Raw genomic sequence first — 25,058 nt, 5'->3', positions numbered from 1 at the left:
ATGTTCTAGATTAAGAACGAAGCAATTTACAGAATACATCTACTAGGAGATAAAAGGTCAGAATGTGACAGATACATGCAAACATCTTTTTTTAAATGTTTTTTAGGGTATCTAACATATTTGTGAACATTCATTAATTTAATATTGAGAACTGTTCATAGAAAACCGGGGCTGGAGAACATTACCCGTCAGAAAGTGAAAAGTTTAAATGAAAGTTGTTCAATTGTGTCCGACTCTTTGTGACCCCATGGACTATACAGTTCATGGCATTCTCCAGGCCAGAATACTGAAGTGGGTTGCATTTCCCTTCTCCAAGGGATCTTCCCAACCCAGGGATTGAACCCAGGTCTCCCACATTGCAGGCAGATTCTTTACCAGCTGAACCACAAGAGAAGCCCAAGGATACTGGAGTGGGTAGCCTAACCCTTCTCCAGGGGATCTTCCTGACCCAGGAATCAAACCAGGGTCTCCTGCATTGCAGGCAGATTCTTTATCAACTGAGAGGCTATCAGGGAAGCCTCTTACCTGTCAGAGTCCTTTTTATTATAGGGCCATGTGGGTTGAAGGAACTTCTCTGGCCCGTAGAACTCATCAAGGATCTGAGTAACTGTGCCTCCGGGGTGTATCTTAGTGGCTATCTGCTTAATGAGGGATGTTGAGATGGGAACGGCACAGTGTGAAGGGTCATCCTCTTCTCTAGGAAATGGAAAGGAAAAACAAGAATGATTATCAGATGTATTACAAACCAATGTGTGTTTTTTTTTTTTTTTTTTGTGAGAGCGAGTCAATTTCTGGTGCTTTAGGGATGAAACAGTTTAGGGAATGATCTGGGACTTTCCTCCCCAATGCATGGGTGGAGCTCTCTCATTCCTCTACAGAAATTATGTTGTCAATTAGATTTTCTGATCATCCCTCTTTTTCATTTGTAATGTGGCTGAATTTTATCTTCAACTACAGAAGAGAACAGGAGAACACTAGGCAAGGCAATTTAAAAATAACATTCTCATAAGAAATCACACAAAAAACTCTATCCTTTCTTGCCCCCCTTGACAGGACAAGGTACTTTTTCTTCTGAATCTGAGGAAAAAGTTAAGGATTTTCCCAGTACCTTGCTTGAAATGTTAGGTGATGTACAAGGTCAGGTTCTATGTTTTGCAGTGGTTTTTCCTGTCCTTTTCCTGGAATAATTTGTGTTTCACTCAATCCCAGACTCCTTTTCTCCAAATGTATGATAATGGGGTCTGGAAGATGACTCCTCATGATAAAAAGAGGGCTGAACACAATCTGTAAAAATAAAAGGACAGAACAACTTTCATATCTGCTTTGTTGCAGTATTCCAGCTGTTTGATGCTGAGACAAACTTGTAATAAATCTCTTCCCTGGGTCACTCTGACCTTAATTTATTTCAGAACAGGAAAGGTCAAAGTCGTATGCCATATTTTAGGATCTGAAAGCACTCACCATTCGCTGCTGCACTTGAGAGCTGGGTTCTAAAGTCAAAACTGTGCACCAGACATAAATAATGGAACTGTTTGAAGATGGCACCTGCACATGAGAGAGAAAAGAGTTCTATTAAACACTGAACAGTTTACTAATTAATCAAAATAAGGCAGAGATATAATATCAGTTTGAATGATAAAAAAAATGTAAAGTTACTGAAAAAAGCCATTAAAAAAAAAGAATACCTAAGCAAAAACAGACTTCACTATGGCAATAAGTGAATGTGTAGTGAGTCAATGGGGCCAATTATTCCATAAAGATGAAGGGATTTGTACGTGGAGTGTCTGATATAAGAGTGAGTGGGAGAACGAAAGAGAGATTTGTGCTTCGTGGGAATGAAAGTGATGATGGTGGAGATTGAGAAAGAGATAAAAAAAGTAGCAGGTCATCACAAAGCTTCTCAAGCGGGGAGGACATGCTTTTTCCCTTCCCATCCCTTCAAAGCCCTAGAGCAACAGAATCTTTTTCAAGATATAACTCATCTCCATCTGGAAGGGTAGAGTCTTGGCTACAGGAACTACTGGAACTGATACAAATGTGTTGTTGCGGGATGGGGAGGAAAAAGTTTGAGAAGTAATATTTAAAGTCTTTGCATATTATTTCAGGCCTCCCCTCTTTTGTACCTATCATTTATTAATAAATTAAGTGCTACACTGAATAAAGAACATAATGAGAACTTTACAATTTTAAAGTTGCTCTGTTCTGGACTGTGCTACTTGTCACACCTGAATGACGACACTATACTCAGGAGCCTTGGATTCCAGGCACACGTCTCTCGACCAGTCTTCATCTCCTTTGGCCCTCACACACAACTCAGTCAGTTCGCTGTTCTCTAGTATGTACGAAGGCAATTTCTGTTTGGCTGTGAGGCAGTCAAAGTGTTCTCGAACCACAGCTTGTCCATCTTGACCAATGTAATGCTGAACCACTTTTAATTCTATGCTTTGAGACAAGTAACTACAGATGATCTGTCTTCCACAGATGATAATCTAAAAACAAACAAACAAACAAAAAACAATCAATCAACCCCTCAATCAATAAGACTTCCATCAATTTAGACTCCATGAACTGAAAACAGAGCAAACTTGGGAGATATCACAGGTTTGGTTTCAGACCACCCACAATAAAGCAAACATCTTAATAAAAAGTGCAATAAGTTGCACTCTTATGCAATACAAGATCTCTGTATAAACTGATAATACAAACAACTTTTAACTCATATGCTGAATTATATTTTATCTTATTCACATTTTTCCTATAGTGTAGAAGCATTTATGTTTATAAAACACACAGAATTATCCATTAATCCCAAGAATTATTTAACTTTTCATCCAGTTAAGCATATAATTCAGGGCAGGCATTAAGAAATATTAATATCTCTTTTGGTGGAAACTGATGCAGTAAATACTTTTAGAAAGCAAATCCCTGTGTAATATGAGTTTTCACCATGGTTGAGGAAGACAGGACTTTCAGATACAGTTTTCCTTATTTGTAATATTTTTCCAGGTTATAAAATATATAATAAGTAATACATATATGCCATAGTTAAAGGTCTAAGGATATGATCTAGCTCTAAGGTCTAATTTTATGTGTCAACTTGAATGGGCCATTCAAGATATTTTGGTCACACATTACACTGGGTGTGTGTGTGTGAAGGTGTTTCTAGATGAGATTAATATTTGAATTGGTAGACAGACTAAAGCAGATTGCTCTCCCTAACTGGTGGACCTCATCCTAGCAGCTGAAGACCTGAAAGAAAGGAGAGCCTGGGTCAGGAGGCAACTCCTTCTGCCTCATGCTTGAGCTGGATACTCGTCTGTTCCAGCCTATGGAAACAATAGAAACATCAGCTCTTCTTGGTATGCTAGCCTGCTGGCTTTTGGACTGGAACTTCATATCAGCTCTTCTGGTCTTCCAACCTGCAGACTGCGAATCTTAGGACTTCTCAGCCTCCATAATCATGTGAGCCAATTTATAGTAAATCTCTCTTTCCCCTTCTCTATGTGTGTATGTATATACATACATACAAGTATATGTGTGTGTACACACACAAACACAAAGACACACCCTTTTTGTTCTGTTTTTTTTCCTTTTTGGAGAACCTAATAAGTATTTTCACAAATTATCTCTTATTTTCAAAACAACCACATAAAACAGGTGCTATAATGAGTCCTCATATTAATAAGGAAAAAAAACAGAGGCAGAGAGATGTTGAATAATTGGCCTGATGTCACCCCGACTGTCTGGTCCAGAGTCTGTGTTGATCACTACCCTGATGGTCTGTATCTCATAAAATCAATGCCTACCTATTAAGAAAACAGAAACAATAAAAAGAGAATAAAGGTTGCTCATCATAAGGTAATGTATTATAGCAGAAACCAGTGGTTCCATTCCAAATAACTTCTTTTTCTTTGTTAGTCTTTCCTTTTCCTTTGCTGTTAAAATCACCGATTTGGTTTAGGCCTCAAGCAGCCCAGTCCTCAGGGAAGGTGGACACCTCGCAAGACCCCTAAAGGCTGTATCACGGTCGGTACATGCTAATCCTGGTAACTCCATTCCCCCATTGCCAATGATTAGTGGTGAACATGGAGCTCTGTTTTGGCAAATAATACAAAAAGGAAGGCTGCTAAAAGTCTCTGGGAAAGATTTTACTCTTTGATAATAAGGAAGACAATTTGAGAAGAGAAAACCCTCCTTTTTCTCTGCCATGGAAGATATCAGGAGAGGATACAGATTTTGCAGCTATCTTGAGGCCAGGAAGGCAAACTCAAGAGGACAGCAGAGAAGCAGATACAGTACTGAGCGCCTAATTAACTACCCAACACTGAACCTGCCTTAAGATAGGAGCAATAGTATCTGCTTCATTAACTTGCTATCAAGATTAAAAAGCCTATTTTTGTAACATCATGGTGAAAGCATCCTAACTGATACATTTTCCTATGTCATTAGGAGCACTTTGTAACCACCATTAAAAAAAAAAAACTATTACTTATACAAATTAATATATTAACAATTATTTATGAACTATTATTTATCCCAGACAAATCTGCTAGATTGATAGACCAAAAATTAAAGTCATTGTTGCTTCAACTTGCATTACTTGAGTAGTGAGGTTTAGCAATTTCTTGAACATTTATTTTCCAACAGTCTATTCTTCAGAATCTTCTTTAGAAGGAACACGTCTGCAAAAACCAGGCTATGCTCAACTGTTATATTCCCCCTAGATACTCTGGCCATTATAATCTTTTAAAACAGTATTTTCAAAATAACAAAACACATACAAGTCAACTAAACTATGAGTCCTAAATTAGCACACAAGATTTTCTTTAGCACATATAGGGGTTACGAGACACTTATGATAAGCCTTATGATGCCACAGTATTGCCTAATTTTGAATAAACATTTGGAAGCGCTGAGGCAGTATTTAACTCTGTTCCTCTTCTGGATGTGTCCAGGCCTGGCAATGTGTGTTCAGTGCTCTTGCTTCAGAACCTTTGGGCCCCATGAGATTTAGGAGAGAATTTGGCTGTCTCTCACAGAAACCACAGAATCTCTGCAACCATCTGGGACTCACTTTGTTTTAAGACAAAGATCCTCTTGGTAGGTTTTTATAGTTTCATTTTCAACCAAAAAGCCTGTTGTTAAATAGGCTTCAAATTTGATAAAAAGAAAATCCTTAAAAGTGGCCAGGGAGGAAAAGCTACTAAGATGAAAGGAAATCCAAAATGGCTGCGCCTTGGAACTGTGCTCTACAGGGCTGCTCCCTTGCAGGGTTCAGTGGCAGCCATGCCTGCGTTCCTTCAAAGTGGCAACACTTACAGTGCTGATGTTTTGAAAATTATGGTTAGAATTTCAAGATTAATTTATCAGTTGAAGACAGCTACTTAATTTTTTTAATGTAGGGTTTCTCTTTAGTACACATTTCCAGGTTTCACACCACTTCCCCTTTTTCTCCAAAGCCACAAAGATGTGTATTGAAGATTTCTACATATGATTTTACTTAGCAGGTTTCTGAACTCTTATTAGATCAGTGCCAAGAAGAATAGCAATATTAAAAGAATAATTCCAGAGCTCCAGATGCACTGGAAAATGATATCTTAACCATGATTAAAAGTGTATGTATAAAGATACAAATATATATACATACATTCATATATGTACATTAAAATTTTTAGAACGGTAAAGCTTTCCTCAATGAAGAGATGGAAAACATAGAAGCAAATATGTGTACATGAGTAGTTGTATAATGTACAAAGTTTCTGGGAAATTTTATGTGTGGTCAATTTTTATTGAATTGGAGAAATGAGAAGGGTCCAGGAAAGGAAGGGTACAGGCAACTAAACGTCATTGTTCCAACAAGCTTTAGCCAATTCTCCACTGTCCAGAGGCACAGTACACGGTTAAGGTACATCAGGGAGCTGCACACACTCACCTCCCCAAATGGGGTGTGGTAATTAGGCAGCTGCGGTTTCTTGTAACTTTCCAGGCCCAGGTGGGATAGAAGGAAAGAAGCCAAGATGTGAGGGAGGCAGGAGTCCACCACACTCTTCTGGAAGCTTGGTTCCTATCTTCCTTCCTAACCTGGCCACCTGAGGAATCCTGTGTCTCTGGTGTACTTTAACTAGAGCTAATCTGAATGTTAGTTAATCTACCCTGACCATAGGAAAAAAAAAAATCCAGTTTAAAGGAAATAATACTTTGTGTGTGGGAGGGAAGGGTGTGGAGGGGAGTAGGGGGAGAGAGAGAGAGAGAGAGAGAGAGACAGACAGACAGACAGGAACAGACAGAGAGACAGAGAAAGACAGACAGAGAAGTGGGGGTAGAGAGAGAGAGAGAAAGAGAAGAAAGGCTGAAAAACACTGACTGGGAAGGTTTTTTACAACTTTGATACATGCAGTGGTAGGTCTGAGGTTGCCATGCTGGTCTGCTGAACCTCGTATTACCCAGGTTCAATATAAACCACTTTCCATTTGCTTGAATTTTAGGTTAACGAATTGTTGTTTTTGTGTTTCACTTTTCCCTGCTCTGCTGAGTTTTTAAAAATGGCTCTAATATAGAGCACAGTCTCAGATGATGATGATAAGAAATGTTAAAACTCAAAATAAGTTGTGTGTGTAAGGCCTCCCATGATAGCGGGAATGTAAAATGGATTTTCCCAGTTCCTGTGGGAGAAGAAGACACCTCTTCTCCAAAAGGTAAACGCCATGTGAGGGCTGCTTATGCTTCCATTATTTCTTTCCACATATCCCTTTCCTGTTTGGCTAGACTTGACCCTTTTTTTTTTTTTTAAGAGTATTTATTATAAATGGGTAAGAAGCAGAGAAAAGCGTGAAAGGCATTCTCCCCCACACCCAGAAAAGGATTATTAACATTTAACAGTACAAATAACATTTGGAAAAGTCTTGAAATGTGATTTGGCACCAGATGCCTTAAAATCTATATTTGGCATTGACAGAGAGAGTGATTAAAAGAATTTCTTAAACTCTCAATGCATGGAAAATTTTTTTAGTTCTGATTTGAACCCTTCATAAATATTTAAGGTTTAAAAAATGCTAATAGTTTGAAAAACTCATGAAGTCGGCAGATATTTCAGGAGAAATATATATTTAGTTATTTAAAAGATTAGCGTAGTAGCAATAAGACTCTGGTAAGTCAAAACAGTGAATTTTGTCTAAGAAATAAAGTATATCTTTTTGATTTGGAAATAAGCATCAAGCATTATAAAAATATTCATATCCTTTGGGCAGGTAATTTAAATTTTATAGCAATTATTTTAAGGACAGATACAGAAATGTGGACATATATTTATAAAAAAGATATTTATTGCAGGATCTATTACAGTGACCAACTGGACATTAACTGAATGTTCAACAACAAGGAAATGTCTAGGTGTATTTTGATATACCATATGGCAAATCACTGCTGCTGCTGTTAAGTCACTTCAGTCGTGTCCAACTCTGTGTGACCCCATAGATGGCAGCCCACCAGGCTCCCCCATCCTAGGCAAGCATTAAAGGGATAACTTCATGAATTTTAAATAACAGGAGGAAATAAACATTACATAAAGTTAAAAGAAGAAACAAGTTGAAAAATTATGATTACAGTTCAATTTCACTCAGATGGTAAGGAATCTGCCTGCAATGCGGGATGACCTGGGTTTGATCCCTGGGTTCTGAAGATCCTCTGAAGGAGGACATGGCAACCCACTCCAGTATTCTTGCCTGGAGAATCCCATGGACAGAGGAGCCTGGTGGGCTACAGTCTACAGGGTTGCAAAGAGTCAGACACAACTGAGCGACTAAGAACACACAGTCAGATTTCGAGTTGTTTCAAAGAAAAAAAGGTACCAAAGTAATAACAGAATATATTTTTTGGTTGGTAGATTTATGAGTAAGTTTCATTTTCTTCATGAGGCTTTTTTGTGTTTCCAGATATATTTTATAATAGTTAACATAAAAATAACAGTGTGAACTAGTATTTATTGGGTGTTTTCTATTATAAAAGGAATATGAAGCATAAAACAGTTAAGAAATTTGCTTGAGGTCATATAGGTAATAAGTACAAGGGCTGAGAGATCTTTTACAACCAGAAAAAAGGTAGGTAAAATTTTGTAAGAATTAAAAAAATGTATTTTTCATGACAAATTTTTTTGACTTATGGTATATACTGTTGCAATAGTATCTGCTCAGGTACAGTGTATATACTAATTTATCCTGAAATCTAATATCAGTTCTTGAAAGTAATAATATCTATGGCAAGAATGAGGTGTCTATATGTAGCAACACAAAAACACATGAGTGTTGCTCATGCCTGGAAATATTTCATTATTGCAATAATAACTGAAGTTCACTGGGTTATGACAGTGGGCCAGGCACTAGTGTAAGCACTATACATATACAAACTTATTTAATTCTCACACCTGTTTCACGAGGAAGGCACTATTATTATTCCCATTTTACAGACGAGAAAAGTGATCACAACGGTAAGTAGTAGCTAGCAAGGGTGCCTGTGATTTTAACCACCAGGACATATCTTTAAAACATTTCTCCACAGAAGGACCCTGCCACTCCACTGATTGGTAAATGTCCTCTGAACTCTGAACACAGAGCTGAACGAACTGGAAACTTCAGACCAGAGCTATGGTAGTCAAAGCATCTGAGAACTTGTTAGAAATACAAATTCTCATGCTATACCCAAGAACTACTGAACCTGGAACTCTAGGGGTGGGAATCCAGCAACCTGTGCTTCATTCAACAAACCCTCCAAGGGATTCATTCAGACACATTCTCAAGTTGAAGCCTAGAGGGAGAGAAACTAAGGGGAAATATGCTAATTCCTCATGTTTTTGGAAGGCTTAATACAGAGGAGAGGCAACAAGTTGCGTGCTTTCTGTGTATGCCTCTCAAGTTCTGAGGAATGGTAAAAACTGGCTAAATGGTAACAGATCTTGGCTCAAAATTAGGAAAGAATTTCTTATTTCATTAATATCTGGAAGTAACCGACAACGGAAAGAGCTGCCATGTGAGAGAATGAGACTGTCGTTCAGAGTATCCAAACAAATGCTCTATGACCATTTCTCAGGCACGCCAATGAATGGGGAGGTAAACAAGGCATTCTTGAGAGATCGTGAGTGACGGCATCAGAAAACCAGTGGGTGCTGGGCAGATGTTTGTTGAGAGCACGTCCATGTAAGCAAGCTCTGAGGGCAGACGGGAGAAACGATTCTTGTTTTTAAGACTTTCCAGTTCAAAGCCCACACTAGCCATGCTGGTCTCCTCCTGAGTCCTTGGGTAAGATCCATTTGTCCAATATTTGTATCTTTGTTTATCCCATACTGCTGAGTGGGAATGACCTCTCTTAATCTCAATTCAACATGCTTTGTAAAGCCCAGTTCAGGTCAAATCTTCTTAGTGAAACCTCTAAATTCCCTTCACACTTGCTGTCAGCCGTACACATTGTTGGGTTTACATAAATTTATGTAAATTTACACTTTGAGAGCAAAGGTTGTGTCACATACTTAGGGTCTTCTGTTTTACCCTGTTCTACAGGAGGCAATCAACAAATACTTGGGGAAATGGTCAGCTGATGGGGAACACTCTTCCATGCTTCTGAGACTCTGCTGCTACTGTACTCTTCTCACTTGTTGCTCTCAATAATGAGAGCACAAAGTCCAGCTCCCTGATTAGGTGCAGACCAAGAACGCACACGGGAGGGGTCCTACTGTTCACTTTACTGGTTGCCTCCTGCTCGCCCCCTGGCACACAGCAGTGAAGGGGCTCCAGGTGCTCAATACAGAAAGCTCCCTTTTTCCTTTTCCAGGGACTGGTGCTGTGTCTATCACGTCTTCAGTTCACATAACCTTTGGATAGATTGTTACAATCCAGATGCAGATGTATATGTTAAAACTCTTATGACAAATCCAGTTATTATGTGTGCAGTGAAGCCAGTTTTCAAATTTTAATACTTCCTTTTTTTTCTTTCTACTCTTGTCATGTGCTCCATGCTTGAAAAACATCTTTTAAAAACCACATTTTCACAATCTTAAGAACACAAAAAAGTGTCAGATACTTTTTTCCCCCCTTTGCAGTCTTAGAACTTCAAAAACAGCCAAAAGGAAGTTTTATAAAATACGTAAAAATATGTGCTGAGAGCTGAGGTTTTATAAGCCAAGAGTTAGACTGCAGTGAATTTTTACTGTAGTTAATATTAACTCCTAGGAAAAGAATGCTTGCTGGAGACCCAGGCCCACTCTGCCATGGGAGAGAACCTTGACACTTTCTTGCAGGTTACTCTTGCATGCCTGAGAATCAACTCCTGGTTATCCACTGCTGGATTATCCAGAGTCCCCACCATCCTTGGCTTCTTTTTCTTCTCAATAAAGACCCTTTGGCCATTTCACAGCTCATTAGCACCTCCACCAGAAGGTAGGTGGTGACAGGGAGAAGAGGTGAAATGAAAATCAGTAAATTTTACTGCTCGTTAGCAGCTCTTGTAAAAGACCTGGGACAAGGGTACGAAGCCATCAGCATCATCAGGATCAACAACAAACACTTAGTAAGTGTGCACGTGCATGGCTGGAGTAGGCACAGCTAGGAAGAGCCCTGCGATTTTTTTTTACGATTGTTATTTTCATCTCTTTAAGTTTCCCTTCCATTATAACATCCAATGATTCAGAGTCGTCTGGGCCATGGACACACAAGAACTTACCTGTTTTTGCACGCCGCTGACTTGCTGAGCCTTGATGATGAGTGAAGCAGTTCGACCCTTGTACTGAATAGTTCTAATAAATGTCCCCGCATGGTCCACACTGAAGGGCTCTGACCAACGCCAGTTGCCCCAACCTTCAATACAGATGTGTAACAGCTGGAGAGAGAAACAATAATTGTCATAATGCCAAAAGTGCCAACAAAAATCTAGTCCTAAAATGAAAGTCTCATTGCTGGAAAACCTTCCTATTTGTAATACTTAGCATCTGTTTTCTTTCTAACCTGCATTATTCATCCACTTCCAGCTTATTCAACCAGGCTAAGAATAGCAAATATGCCACATAGAGTCAATGCGGTTTTCCAGATCACATTTTAAACCTTCTTAAAAATAATTGTCCTATCAAATGGTAAAAGGGCCTGTTGAACATTTGAGGAAAGACTGTTTCATTCATCTGGAGGACAAGAAGGCTGAAATGTGAGATCAAAGAATCATGGTCTTGGCTGATAGCTTATTCCTTCCTCTGGCTAGACAGTAATTAAAGCTAAATTTGTTTTGTAGCATTATTTTTGACCCTAAATTGCCATTCTTTATTTTTCCTTTTGATAAAGAACAAAATAGCAATCTGAGAATGCAATTCATTTAATATATTCATTCTCCTTATGAGCTCACATATATCATATTAGAAATACCTTTAACATTTTGAATGTCTGTTCTATTCTTTTTCTTAGTATGTATTTATTGTAATTTTTACCAGTTGAGTCCCTGATCCACATTCACGTTTATTCACATAGTATTGCCACTTTTAGTAATACTTAGGTTTCTTTCATGGACATCAAATACTTTCTATTTCTACTGCTACCTATTAACTGCAATTAAGTATTCCAAACTTAAGTCCACTAACTGAAAAAGCATTCCAAAACAACAATGACTGTTTCTTTAGGATACATGTTTAAATGAAAATAAATAATGTTCTTGTTGTTCAGTCACTAAGTCATGTCCAACGCTTTGCGACCCCATGGACTGCAGCATGGCAGGCTTCCCTGTCCTTCACTTTCTCCCAGAGTTTGCTCAGACTTATGTCCATTGAGTCAATGATGCCATACAGAAATAAAATTGACATTTTAGGAAAAAGGTTTAGATAATATATAAACAATATTTCCCTTCATATCATATATAATTTTTAAAAGAGCTAACCAAAGGTTAATCACATGAAACATTTTCCAACTAACAGAATAAATAAAACTTTGAAACCATTATATAAGAGCTATCATAATGGGCTCTTAAATACATTAAGGACTTCATGAGAATTGCCATAATAATAAAAGTCTTTTGATAGCAACATTATTTTTTAGTTTAAACATTAAGAGGAACCCTTATAAAGTGCTTAAACTTGAAAAATTTCCAAGGTCGCTGTTCATCATAATGTAACATTTGGTGGAAAATTCAAAGAGAGATTTTTTGTTTTGTTTTTAAATATCTTAAAATATTTAAAAAAATCTGGTAACTCATCTCCCTGCTTTTAATATGGCCCTACTCAGTTCTTCCTCCATACAACTGCCAGTGATCTTGTGAAATCAAAAGGCTACCAGTCAGATGATTTCTAAAAAAAGAAGTCTAACAGCAAAAAAAATTAAAAAAAAAAAAAAAAAAAAAAATCCTGGACGGCAAATAAAATACCTTTAGGGAAAATTTGGTTTTATATACAGTCTTCAACATAAAAGTACCAGAGTATCTTTGATGTTTAAATGTTAGTTACAGGGAAAAAAAAAGAAAAACAATAGTGGTGTTTGGAACCATTTCAGTTTTTTGTAGCAGCAACTGGGAATAAAGCGCAGGGTACACACAAAACTAAAAGAAACAAAGAAAGTTGTTTTTTTTGGAGAGACTAGTAGCTGGAAATGACAAAAAATAATGAGGCAAGGTACTTAAGGTCAAGCTCAGCTATATTTTTCTTGAAAATTCCATAGCCTCTAAAGAAAGGTTTAATGTACACAGCGTAATTTTAATTGAGGAGTGTTCACATTTGCATACGAGCTCAATCTTAGGTAGCTGTTCACTCTGTGTGCACAGCGTTTAATGACGAATGTCACCAAGGAATATGCTGTCAGGTTTTGCTCGGCAGCTATTTGTTCTCAAAACGTTGGCACATATATCACATATATTGTCTTTGAATTATGAAAATTCAGATATGTTTGGAGTTAGTGCACACAGAAAAGTTAGGTGGGAGAAAAACATGACGTTTCTCCCCACCTGTATGACCAACAGAATATCTGTAATGTCTAGCCTGCAGTTAAAAAGCATTTAAATATCACTGGCAACTACATGTATATATAAGTTAATAGGGAAGGAATGACATTCCTTGGAGAGAAAAATCTACAAAAAGGAATTCAGGAGGCCTAGCAGAACTTCAGCTGTAGAACCCCAGTACTTCAGCAGTACTTCAGTACAGTGCCCAGTACTTCCCCTGGGCACTAGGCAGGGCGCTCAGGTATCCCTGGACATCAAATGAGGCTGGAAAATCCTGTACCTGTTGGACTGACTCACTAAATTTCACTGTTATAGGTACTGAGAAGTCTCCATTTAATAACAAATACCCATATGTCTATTTTTATTTCTATACCAAAGAAACTATAAAATCAGGCATAAAAATGTGAAATTTGTATTAGATTGCCTAATCCTAATGAGACTTGTTTTTATTATTCATCCAATACATTTTTATTAGTCAGATACTATAAGGAAGGCAATACGTGAAAGACTATGGAGGACATAAAAAAGAGCTTTGGTCTTTATTCCACAAGGATCTTAAGATCTTACAGGAAAAGTAAGGCCTGTATAACTAACCCACAAGAGGCATTAAGAGAGGTATATACTGATACAGGAGTCTGGAAGAGGGAGGGCTTGTTCAGGTTGCTGTGATTACGAGAGTTTCCTAAAGCATTTGGGCCTGAGAGTTTGGGTAGGACTTCAACTGGTAAAGATGACAGTCACTGGCCAAGGGGGACAATCTGAGAGGTGAAGTCAGGTTTGCTTGGGGCAAAGTTCATAGTCTCAATTGGCTGGAGAAGAACAAATACGTCAAAAAAAGAGTGAGGATAAGGTTTGAGAAGCACATCTAGATGGTGGCCAGCCCTGATGATTTGCTGAGCTAAGGAATTTGTGCTTTATTCAGGAATTAGCCTTGTGTACAGATAAGCGATGTGTTGAAAGGATGGGGACAGCAGAGTGTGGAGGGGTCTGGACAACTGCAATAGAATGAGAGCAATGTGGGCCAGAAACAGGAGAGAGGAAGGACTGGCCTTAACAAAATATCACTATCCATTCTGCCTAGAGCCCACGGTGTCTTTAACGTTCTCTTAACAATTTGGAAATTTTCTTTCCCCTTGTTTCCAGTAAGTTTCCCTTTCAGATTCACTTCCTTCACCATCTTTCTTTCCCATTCAGCTTTTTCACTCTCTGTGGCCTACTTAGCTAGTGTCTAATTTTTTCCATTGGGGGGAAAAACAGTCAAATAGGAACCACTCTTGTTTGAACTTTTCAGTGGGAAATGAAATGAAGTATAAGGCAGGTTGTTCAGTAGCCACACTCAATGGAAGGCCTCAAGGGGCTACACTGACATTTTTTTCTAGCAGACTGCCCTATTCCAGGGCCACACTGGCAGCAAGATCAAATTCCACTGAAGACCTCAAATGGGAGCACAGAACTTTCCACTCATTTTTTTCAATAAAAAATAAAACTTAAAACTGAATTACTGATCAGGGGCTTGGGGATCAGCTCTCAGGACCACCCACAGTCACATCCAAAGGGAGAATTCCTGACTCGACAGATTACAGAGGAAAGAAAAACAAAATGAAATCTAGGATAACAGGGTACACCAAGGAAGAGAAAGAGGGGGGGGTGTTAAGAAAAAAATTTAAATGATATCTGAAATATAAATGAAAGTACTAGATACTTTTCTTTGAACTTTATTTCACTATTCATTTAAAAATTGTTATCAAGATGCTTTCTACTTAATCAGAAATTGAAAATTTGTCTTCAGAGTCATTTGCATATTTTTTGTACTTTATAGTAATTTATTGTACTGTAATATGCAATGTTCCAAAAAGAAACTGAAAATCTAAATAATGTAAACATATTTCTCCAATATATTTTATTCTTGACAGAAATTTTAGTTCTCAAAGTTATGTGAAATGCAAGTGAAAGAAACTACTGAATATATGCTTGTAGTAAATATATAGTATATAATATATATTAATATATATAAAAGCTTAAGCATCATATTTGTTTTTTAAACTTCTAAACTCATATCTATATCCTAAGAGCATAGTGCACAGTAGGCACTGAATGAAATAACTGTTGAATAAAAAAATCAGGATTTTTGAAAAATAACCAAAATAACCCAAAGCAGATATCAAAAAATTTTAGTGGTGATATTTGGGCATAAAATATCATAAAATGAGAATGAAATAAAAATATTCAGAAACAATTTCTATTTTGAGTGACCTTTCAATATAGATTTGCTTTACATGGATAACAATACTAGATTAAGCTACACATCAATGAAATCCCTAAAAATCTATAATTCAGACACTGCAACATGATACTAGAGCATAAAGTAGACCCTAAATGATATGTACTAGGTAAACATGCAAATGAAAATTAAGTTAAAATAGGAACAAATTCTTGTCTATCCAAAATAACATCTAAAAAGCTACAGATCAAATTAAATAGATCAAAGCTAGATTGCTTGTTTAGAATGCATAAGTGGAACTGACAGTACATTTCACATCAATAAACTAAGATGAAAACAAAATGAAATATGTTGCTCATTATTGCTTTTTTAAGGCCATTGAATTTCAGGATGTTCAGAGTATCTGAAATAATGCTAGAAAATATCTAGATAATTGCTAATCCTTGGTGTCACTCTGATTCAATATTAGAACTCTTAGGGCTCTATATCTCCTTTTTGTATTTATAGAGCACAACCTAAAAGAATGATAAAGTAGAAATAAATCAATTTGAATTATTTTCTAGTGGACAACTTGGATTCTTTGATGCAGTGTATTTTGGAAGAAAGAGGAGAAAAAAAAGATTTCCAAATGAACCTTTCAGTTCAGTGATATAATGGTCACTGTCATCACACAAGTATCAATGACACAAAAGATGATAGCTTTACATGTAGGTTTTCTCTCTAGATTGTTTGAATTACATGAAAGCTACAAATTCTGTGCAATTGCGTAAAGCAACCTCTTACAGGAGAAGGGAAACCTGGCACACTCAAAAAATGGTTAGAATGAAAACTGTAATCTTTCTATCAAAAATCTAAGCTTCAGATACTCATTGGACTCCTCAATTCTAAATAGGAATTTATCTTGATATAATAATTATAGACATGTGCAAAGATTTACCTAGAGGTATGTTTATTCCAGCACTGTTTTAATAATGAAAATATGGCATTACTAGGTCATTAGTCAAATAAAATATAGCAAAAACAATAATAGCTATCAGTTATTAGACATATACTTTGGGCTTTCCTGGTGGCTCAAACGGTAAAGAATCTGCCTGCAATGCAGGAGACCTGGGTTCGAACCCTGGGTCAGAAGAGCCTCTAGAGAAGGGAATGGCGACTCACTCCAGTATTCTTGCCTGGAGAATTCCATGGACAGAGAAGCCTGGCGGGCTACAATCCATGGGGTTGCAAAGAGTCAGAGTGATGACTGAGCGACCAACACTCACTTTTTCTTTCACTTTCATGTGTCGAGCAGTGGGCTAAGTGCTTTTTATACATGCTCTTATTTATTCCTTAAAATCATCTTAGGTGGGAGATACTTCTATTTTATGAATGAAAAAGCAAGCTGAGCTACAGAGAGGCCACAGTGCTCAAGAGGGCAAGGTTTAAGATTTGAACTGAAGTGTGCTTACTAAGAATCTCTCTTCTTAATCATACTTATACTATAGAATCCTCTGAAACTATTGAAAAAAAAATCGCAGCATGAAAAAAAATGAACAATTTTACTCAGCCAAAGATTAACCAGAAAAATTCGCATTACAAAAAGATATGTGCAATATATACCTCATTTTTATATAATGAACAAAAAGTATACATGTCTATTCCTAAAGGGAGAAAAATGGCTAGAAAATATACCAGAATGTTAATAGTGGTTATCTTGGGGATGTGAGCTTTAACTTTACTTTTTACGTGTGTGTTTTGTGTGCTTTTATGTAATTTCCAAATTTCACACTATAATATGTATTACTTTGCAATCAGATAAAACTTAATGTTATTAAAATCAAAAAAGTTCAACAGAAAGCATACAGAGCCTTCAAGTAAAAAGAAATTAGACATTTCTATTTTAAAAACTCAAATTCAGCTTCCTGCATGAGGTCTCCCCACCTGTCCTCCTCAGCGTCACAGATTTACCATTTGCTCTGTTGGCATTTTGCTGAAAGGGTGACTGAGACTCAGTTCATTTCTGAGGCCTCCGTCACTGCTCTTCACACAAGGTCTGGCTTGCTGTATTACTCACTCATATGATTCCTGGGGCAATTTAATGAAATTATTTGAGGGCTTTTTCCCCTCTAAGGCAAAAGGTTTTTCCCCCCAATTTAGCAAATATTTTCAGGATTCATATCTACTAAATGCTCACCATAAGCCAACTAACTGTACTATACATGGTGGTGGTGGTTTAGTCGCTAAGTCGTGTCCGCCTCTTTTGCGACCCCATGGACTGTAGCCCGCTAGGCTCCTCTGGCCATGGGAATTCCCAGGTAAGAGTACTGGAGGGACTTGCCATTTCCTTCTCCAGGGAATCTTCCTGACCCAGGGACTGAACCCATGTCTCCTGCATTGGCAGGTGGATTCTTTACCATTGAGCCATCAGGGAAGCCCACATGGTGGAGAGAGAGACAAATGAGACGCACACTAAAATTCTCACAGTATAGTGGGAGAGAGATTTAACAAGAAAAAGTATAGTGTAAAATTTATGAGAGGAAGAAAAAATTGTAGGACTCTAGAAGCGACTTAGCAGCAGCAGCAGCCAGAGGTATTATGCTTGTGTGTGTCCTAAGTTGCTTCAGTCGTATCTGACTCTTTGTGACCCCATGGACTGTAGCCCATTAGGCTCCTCTGTCCATTGGATTCTCCAGGCAAGAATACAGGAGAGGGTTGCCACACCTTCCTCCAGGGGACCTTCCCGACCCGGGGATCAAACTCTTGACTCGTGTCTCTTGCATTGGCAGGGGGGTTCTTTACTACTAGCGCCACCTGGGAAGCCTTATTATGCATGGAGAAGTTAAACGAGTGACCAGAGATTGCTATATTTTACTTATCCAAGGAAATAACATGAAAAAAATACTGGAATAGAATAAAAGACGTTTTTGTTATTTCTCATAAACAAAAGCAGCTGACAGCTTAACTTGGACTGGTTTTTCCTGTACAAAATTCATGTCTAAAAAAACCACACTGACTGCATTACAAACAAGTCACAAAAGTAGCAAACTATAGCTTTAAGTAGGGAAAACCATTAGACCATTCAGGTATGACCTAAGTCAAATCCCTTATGATTATACAGTGGGAGTGAGAAATAGATTTAAGGGACTGGATCTGATAGATAGAGTGCCTGATGAACTACGGACGGAGGTTCGTGTCATTGTACAGGAGCCAAGGATCAAGACCATCCCAATGAAAGAGAAATGCAAAAAAGCAAAATGCCTGTCTGAGGAGGCCTTACAAATAGCTGTGAAAAGAAGAGAAGTGAAAAGCAAAGGAGAAAAGGAAAGATATAAGCATCTGAATGCAGAGTTCCAAAGAATAGCACGGAGATATAATAAAGCCTTCCTCAGCGATCAATGCAAAGAAATAGATGAAGACAACAGAATGGGAAAGACTAGAGAGCTCTTAAAGAAAATCAGATATACCAAGGGATCATTTCTTGCAAAGATGGGCTCAATAAAGGACAGAAATGATATGGACCTAACAGAAGCAGTAGATATTAAGAAGAGGTGGCAAGAACACAGAAGAACTGTACAAAAAAGAGCTTCACAACCCAGATAATCACGATGGTGTGATCACTGACCTAGAGCCAGACATCCTGGAATGTGAAGTCAAGTGGGCCTTAGAAAGCATCACTACGAACAAAGCTAGTGGAGGTGATGGAATTCCAGTTAAGCTATTTCAAATCCTGAAAGATGATGCTGTGAAAGTGCTACACTCAATATGCCAGCAAATTTGGAAAACTCAGCAGTGGCCACAGGACTGGAAAGGGTCAGTTTTCATTCCAATCTCAAAGAAAGGCAATGCCAAAGAATGCTCAAACTACAGCACAATTGCACTCATCTCACACGCTAGTAAAGTAATGCTCAAAATTCTCCAAGCCAGGCTTCAGCAATACGTGAACTGTGAACTTCCAGATGTTCAAGCTGGTTTTAGAAAAGGCAGAGGAACCAGAGATCAAATTGCCAACATCCGCTGGATCATGGAAAAAGCAAGAGAGTTCCAGAAAAACATCTATTTCTGCTTTATTGACTATGCCAAAGCCTTTGACTATGTGGATCACAATAAACTATGGAAAATTCTGAAAGAGATGGGAATACCAGACCACCTGACCTGCCTCCTGAGAAATCTGTATGCAGGTCAGGAAGCAACAGTTAGAACTGGACACGGAACAACAGACTGGTTCCAAATAGGAAAAGGAGTACATCAAGGCTGTATATTGTCACCCTGCTTATTTAACTTCTATGCAGAGTACATCATGAGAAACGCTGGGCTGGAAGAAACACAAGCTGGAATCAAGATTGCTGGGAGAAATATCAATCACCTCGGATATGCAGATGACACCACCTTTATGGCAGAAAGTGAAGAGGAACTCAAAAGCCTCTTGATGAAAGTGAAAGAGGAGAGTGAAAAGTTGGCTTAAAGCTCAACATTCAAAAAACGAAGATCATGGCATCTGGTCCCATCACCTCATGGGAAACAGATGGGGAAACAGTGGAAAGAGTGTCAGACTTTATTTTTTCGGGCTCCCAAATCACTGCAGATGGTGACTGCAGCCATGAAATTAAAAGACGCTTACTCCTTGGAAGGAAATTTATGACCAACCTAAATAGCATATTTAAAAGCAGAGACGTTACTTTGCCAACAAAAGTCCGTCTAGTCAAAGCTATGGTTTTTCCATTGGTCATGTATGGATGTGAGAGTTGGACTGTGAAGAAAGCTGAGTGCCGAAGAATTGATGCTTTTGAACTATGGTGTTGGAGAAGACTCTTGAGAGCCCCTTGGACTGCAAGGAGATCCAACCAGTCCATCCTAAAGGAGATCAGTCCTGGGTGTTCATTGGAAGGACTGATGCTAAAGCTGAAAGTCCAGTACTTTGGCCACCTCATGTGAAGAGTTGACTCACTGGCAAAGACTGTGATGCTGGGAGGGATTGGGGGCAGGAAGAGAAGGGAATGACAGAGGATGAGATGGCTGGATGGCATCACCGACTCGATGACATGAGTTTGAGTGAACTCTGGGAGTTGGTGATGGACAGGGAGGCCTGGCATGCTGCGATTCATGGGGTCGCAAAGAGTAGGACACGACTGAGCAACTGAACTGAACTGAAAATCACTGTGGATGGTGATTGCAGCCATGAAATTAAAAGACGCTTACTCCTTGGAAGGAAAGTTATGACCAACCTAAATAGCATATTTAAAAGCAGAGACGTTACTTTGCCAACAAAAGTCCGTCTAGTCAAAGCTATGGTTTTTCCATTGGTCATGTATGGATGTGAGAGTTGGACTGTGAAGAAAGCTGAGTGCCAAAGAATTGATGCTTTTGAACTATGGTGTTGGAGAAGACTCTTGAGAGCCCCTTGGACTGCAAGGAGATCCAACCAGTCCATCCTATAGGAGATCAGTCCTGGGTATTCACTGGAAGGACTGATGCTAAAGCTGAAAGTCCAGTACTTTGGCCACCTCATGCGAAGAGTTGACTCATTGGCAAAGACTGTGATGCTGGGAGGGATTGGGGGCAGGAAGAGAAGGGAATGACAGAGGATGAGATGGCTGGATGGCATCACAGACTTGATGGACCTGAGTTTGAGTGAACTACAGGAGTTGATGATGGACAGGGAGGCCTGGTGTGCTGCGATTCATGGGGTTGCAAAGAGTTGGACACGACTGAGAGACTGAACTGAACTGACTGATAGTTTTAAATCTTTGTGCAAACAATTTACTGTCAATATAATGTGGGAAATTAACTTTATATTATGAACTCATTGGCTTACATTCTTCTAATAACCCATGGGATTTTGATCCTGGAAAGGAAAAGAGTCAAACTGGAACAAAAATCATTGTTTCACGTCAGATCTTGCTCTCAAAGCAGCCATGTGTGCAGATTCTTGGGGATGAAGAGACGTGAGAGTTAGGGAGAGGACCTGCCTGAGAGAGGATGGTACAGAAAGGGAGGCTGAAGAGGCAGTGAACTCTTAATTCAGGAATTGCCACTTATTTTCAGAGCACCAGTCATCAATAAACACCAGAGTGTGAAGCATTAAAGGCAATGAAACATAGTAACTGATAGACGTTTGGCTGTTTGAAATTATGCTGTTTACTATCTGGCTGGTCTTTCTATATGTATTCAGAAATAGTAGCTACCAGGAAACAACAGATTCTAGCAGCACCCCACTGTTTATTTTTATGAATGGTTATCACAAGGCAAACACTGATGAAGGAAGAGTCAGGAAAAAATAATAAAAAAACAGTTGCATGAATGAAGCGAACTGTAGCTCTGCATGACTTTTGACAATTCACAATAACAAAGAAGCATGGGAGGATGTAGAAACTTTCACTTGTGTATAGTTGAGATATTAGGAAATGCCAGCTGGAAAATGGGAAGTAGAACAGGAGTTGCCTTTATTATCTGGCTTTGCAGCTGGAGAATAAAAATCACCATTCCTCAAATAATATAGTATAACAAGGGGCAATCCATAATATGATATAATCATTAATAAATAGCAAAAAGGACATAAAAATAAGCCATGAGACCTTTGAAAAGATACTGCAAAGCAAAGGAAAAAGCATATGACTGACATTCACATACTAGAGAGAAAAAAAATTAAAAAAAAAAAAAAAAAAGAAAAAGTCAGGTGAAGAGTAGTGGCACTTTTATATATTATCTACAAAACCATGATGCTTAATGAATATTCCTTGCTAAAAAGCTACCTAAATAGAAATTATCTAAATTAGAGAAAAATAATTCACTTCACAAATTTTTTTTTTTTTTCAAAAAGATTTAAGGAGCAAATTTTCTCATTAGTTAAAATACAATGCTATGTATAACTTTTGGGGAACATATTAATCGTGAAATCAGATATAAATGTACACAGTAAAAAAAAAAGCATGAAAAGATATATAGGCTTGTTTTAGAAAAGTCATTTCAACATTACACATATCTGTTGTTTTCATGTTTCTAAAGCGCATGGGCTTCCCTATATTTAAACGACACAGAACTGGAAAAACAGGAGCTGTGGCACTAGTAGCTGCCTTACGTCCAGAACTGCGTGACAGGCTTTGAGGCTGTTCATCCTTAATGCTACCATAAGGGGCTGAAAAGTAAAACTTCAGAGAAATTCTACATGTATGCTTGTGTGTCTATACAGAAAAGTGTGGTCTGTCTATAAAATATGAAACAATTCACTTTAAAAAAATAATTAAATAAAATAAATACAAACAATAATGGCTTAATTGAGTGACACTAATAGTCAGAAGATTTTGGTGCTGGGTGGACACACTCTTGACAGAATGATAGTGAATGGTTGTCATGCTCATGGTTGAACCCAGCTCCTCAGTGGAAGAGATAAGGGTAAGTTGGATCAAAATAATAAAGAATACTTTAGGTAAGCTGAGAAATGGAAGCCAATAAGGTAAACTGGAGACACTGTTTGATAGTCATTCAGACTTGGATAAATGTTCTGAGCTTGTGAGCCAGATTGTCAGTTCTTGTTTGTTTGAAAATCAATTTTGACTAAATACAAATATAAACCATGGAGGAAATCTAACAAAAGTTTGAATAAAATTGTTCTTTTAAATTTTCTTTTAAAATGTTCATTCATCATTTAGCAAAATTTAGTTGAATGTAAAATAGAAGACATGCCAACATGTGTTCTAAGAAAAGATCAGGTAGTTCTATGCAATCTGTAACTTATTTTCAGTCATCATGGCCATTTAGACAATTAAAATTGTTATGCCTAATTTTTAATTAGAAAAAAAAGAAGTCAACAGATGGGATATAAAAGACATCCAAAATTTTTACAGTTATTTATTTTCATTTAACTAAACTGCCTTGCCATACTAAGAAAACATTTTTGTAAAGGTTAAATAAAGTATTTCATGGCAACCGCTGCTTCTTAGTGCCTGTATAACAAGAAACATGAGCCAGCCAAAGTTGTGCAAGTTGGTTTTCTTTCCCAGTAAGGGAATGTGGTATCTAAGACCTTGTCCTAACTCATTTTATCCCCAAGTGTAAGTCAAGCAAGTCAAATATGAACTAATGCCTGAAGGGAAGTCCCTGACTCCAAAAGTATGGATTATTTCACATTTATCTTAAAATCTGCTCTCAGAGTTCTTAAAATTCACTAACTTGGCAAGTCAGGAATTATCATGAGAAATGAAATAATTTCATAACTATGAAGTCATCCAACATTCCATGCATCTGACACTCATTGGGCTTGGCCATGTCTTGGGCATTATTCTGACCTTTAGATAATAAGCTCTTCAATATCCTGCTCAGCATGGAAATAATTAAAAAGTGCCACAGTGTAATAGGTATGCCATTGTCTTTAACAGAGTTAATGCTTTTGTTACACAGGCTTGTGGTAATACGTTATGATTAACCGCAATCACATTCTGAATGCTGAAATCTTTATAACATTCTTAATCAGTATTTCCCATTACTTACAAATGGCAAAATACCATGCTTTAATGGTCCAGCTGCATTCCCTTTCTCCAAGCACTCTGTATTAAAATTCACATTTAAAATTAGTTCAGTCAAGGACCTTTATGTTTAGACATCAAGAATTCACATTTGCAGAGCACTAGCTTGTGAAAAGCCTTTGAGTGTCTTGTAAAAAGCTTAAGGAACCCTCAGTACATTTTTCTCCAAAGCTATATTTCAATATCGAAAATTTATTGCCAGAGAAGGGATGGCGAGACCATTAGCAGCACCAGTAGTCACTCCTCTGGGTGCTTCACAGTTGAAATAATCCCCAGTTGTGCCCTTTTGTGAAGGCTTGTAGAAAACTCTAGAAATCAGTCCTGGGACTGGATAAAGTGTCTTATCACAAACTGTCTTTGCTACTTTCTTGTGGAAGACTTTACAAGTCTTAACAAGGTCACAATGCAAACCATTTTTACACAGTGACTTTGAAATATACAGGAAAAAGAAAAAGAAAAAAAAAAACTCGACTCCAAACTTCTTCCTCTCATTTAAATAGAGTAAATGTATTTACCAACAGAAAATGAAGAAATTCCAAACATTTCTATCCACTAGATATTTAATGACCAAAACTGCCAGGGTCCCATTTACTGGTGATTTCAACAAGGTACTATAACCTTCCTCAGAGAACATAAGTTTCTTGGAACCTCTCAGGAAACCGAAAATATTTGATGAGAGAAAGGTGAAGAGACAGAGTCTACAAGTCTTACTATTTTGCTGTTTCAATGACTGCTTATAACTAAAATAAAAAAGCAGTTGATGGTGACTGGATAGTAGGTCCTGGGTACTCAAATGGAGTTAGTGTTTACAGAATATTTTGGACTGAAATCCTTGCCAGATGGTCCCAAGAACTGTTTACCTCACTGTTGATTTTAGCTATCTTAATGTCAGCAACAATAAAAGAAGCCTGTTACTGCCACTGGGGAGCAAAGGCACACAGTCCTTCCATCCCAAACGGAACTGCTCGTTGTGGACAGCTGTGTGCTACGCAACAGTAAGGGCGATAATGTAGTTTCCGGGAATCTATTTCCATGATTAGAGAAAGAGAAAATATAAGGCAAATTTAACCTGAAATAATGTCTACTTTAAATCAGTACTATTTTGTAATTGCACAACATACTTTCAACTTATGATAAATAATACAAGTTTTTCAGAGTTAAACAAAAGCAGGCACAGTCGGACGTGCAGGTGGACCTGAAAGTTGGCCTCCTTTGAAGTATACTGCTGGTCCTCCTGCAGCATCTCCCTGTTTCATAAGTTTCCATCAGAGGCCACTGGGAGGCCACAGGGGCAGAGGTGGCGGAGACGAGCGGCTACTCTCGATTACGAGTCCAGTTGCACAGACAGCATACAAAAGCATGTATTTTGAGCTCAGAGGACC

At 38.0% G+C, this 25,058-nt stretch overlaps 1 protein-coding gene across 10 annotated transcripts in view; it reads right to left on the bottom strand.

The window, feature by feature from the left end:
• Window positions 1-25,058, bottom strand: part of VPS13B (vacuolar protein sorting 13 homolog B) — an 848,142-nt gene that overhangs the window by 57,414 nt on the left and 765,670 nt on the right. For all 10 annotated transcript variants that reach the window (XM_044928327.2, XM_025264770.3, XM_025264772.3 and 7 more), the window contains 5 exons: window positions 10,708-10,863; window positions 2,226-2,489; window positions 1,462-1,545; window positions 1,109-1,284; window positions 526-696 (listed from right to left, as the gene is read on the bottom strand). In XM_044928327.2, the coding sequence (XP_044784262.2) occupies window positions 526-696; window positions 1,109-1,284; window positions 1,462-1,545; window positions 2,226-2,489; window positions 10,708-10,863 (851 nt within the window). The remainder of the gene's footprint in view (window positions 1-525; window positions 697-1,108; window positions 1,285-1,461; window positions 1,546-2,225; window positions 2,490-10,707; window positions 10,864-25,058) is intronic.

The sequence above is a fragment of the Bubalus bubalis genome, chromosome 15 (assembly GCF_019923935.1).
Source record: "Bubalus bubalis isolate 160015118507 breed Murrah chromosome 15, NDDB_SH_1, whole genome shotgun sequence".
NCBI classification, from domain to species: Eukaryota; Metazoa; Chordata; class Mammalia; order Artiodactyla; family Bovidae; genus Bubalus; species Bubalus bubalis.
The sequence above is the reverse complement of the archived record's forward strand: the minus strand, read 5'-3'. Positions and strand labels throughout refer to the sequence as shown.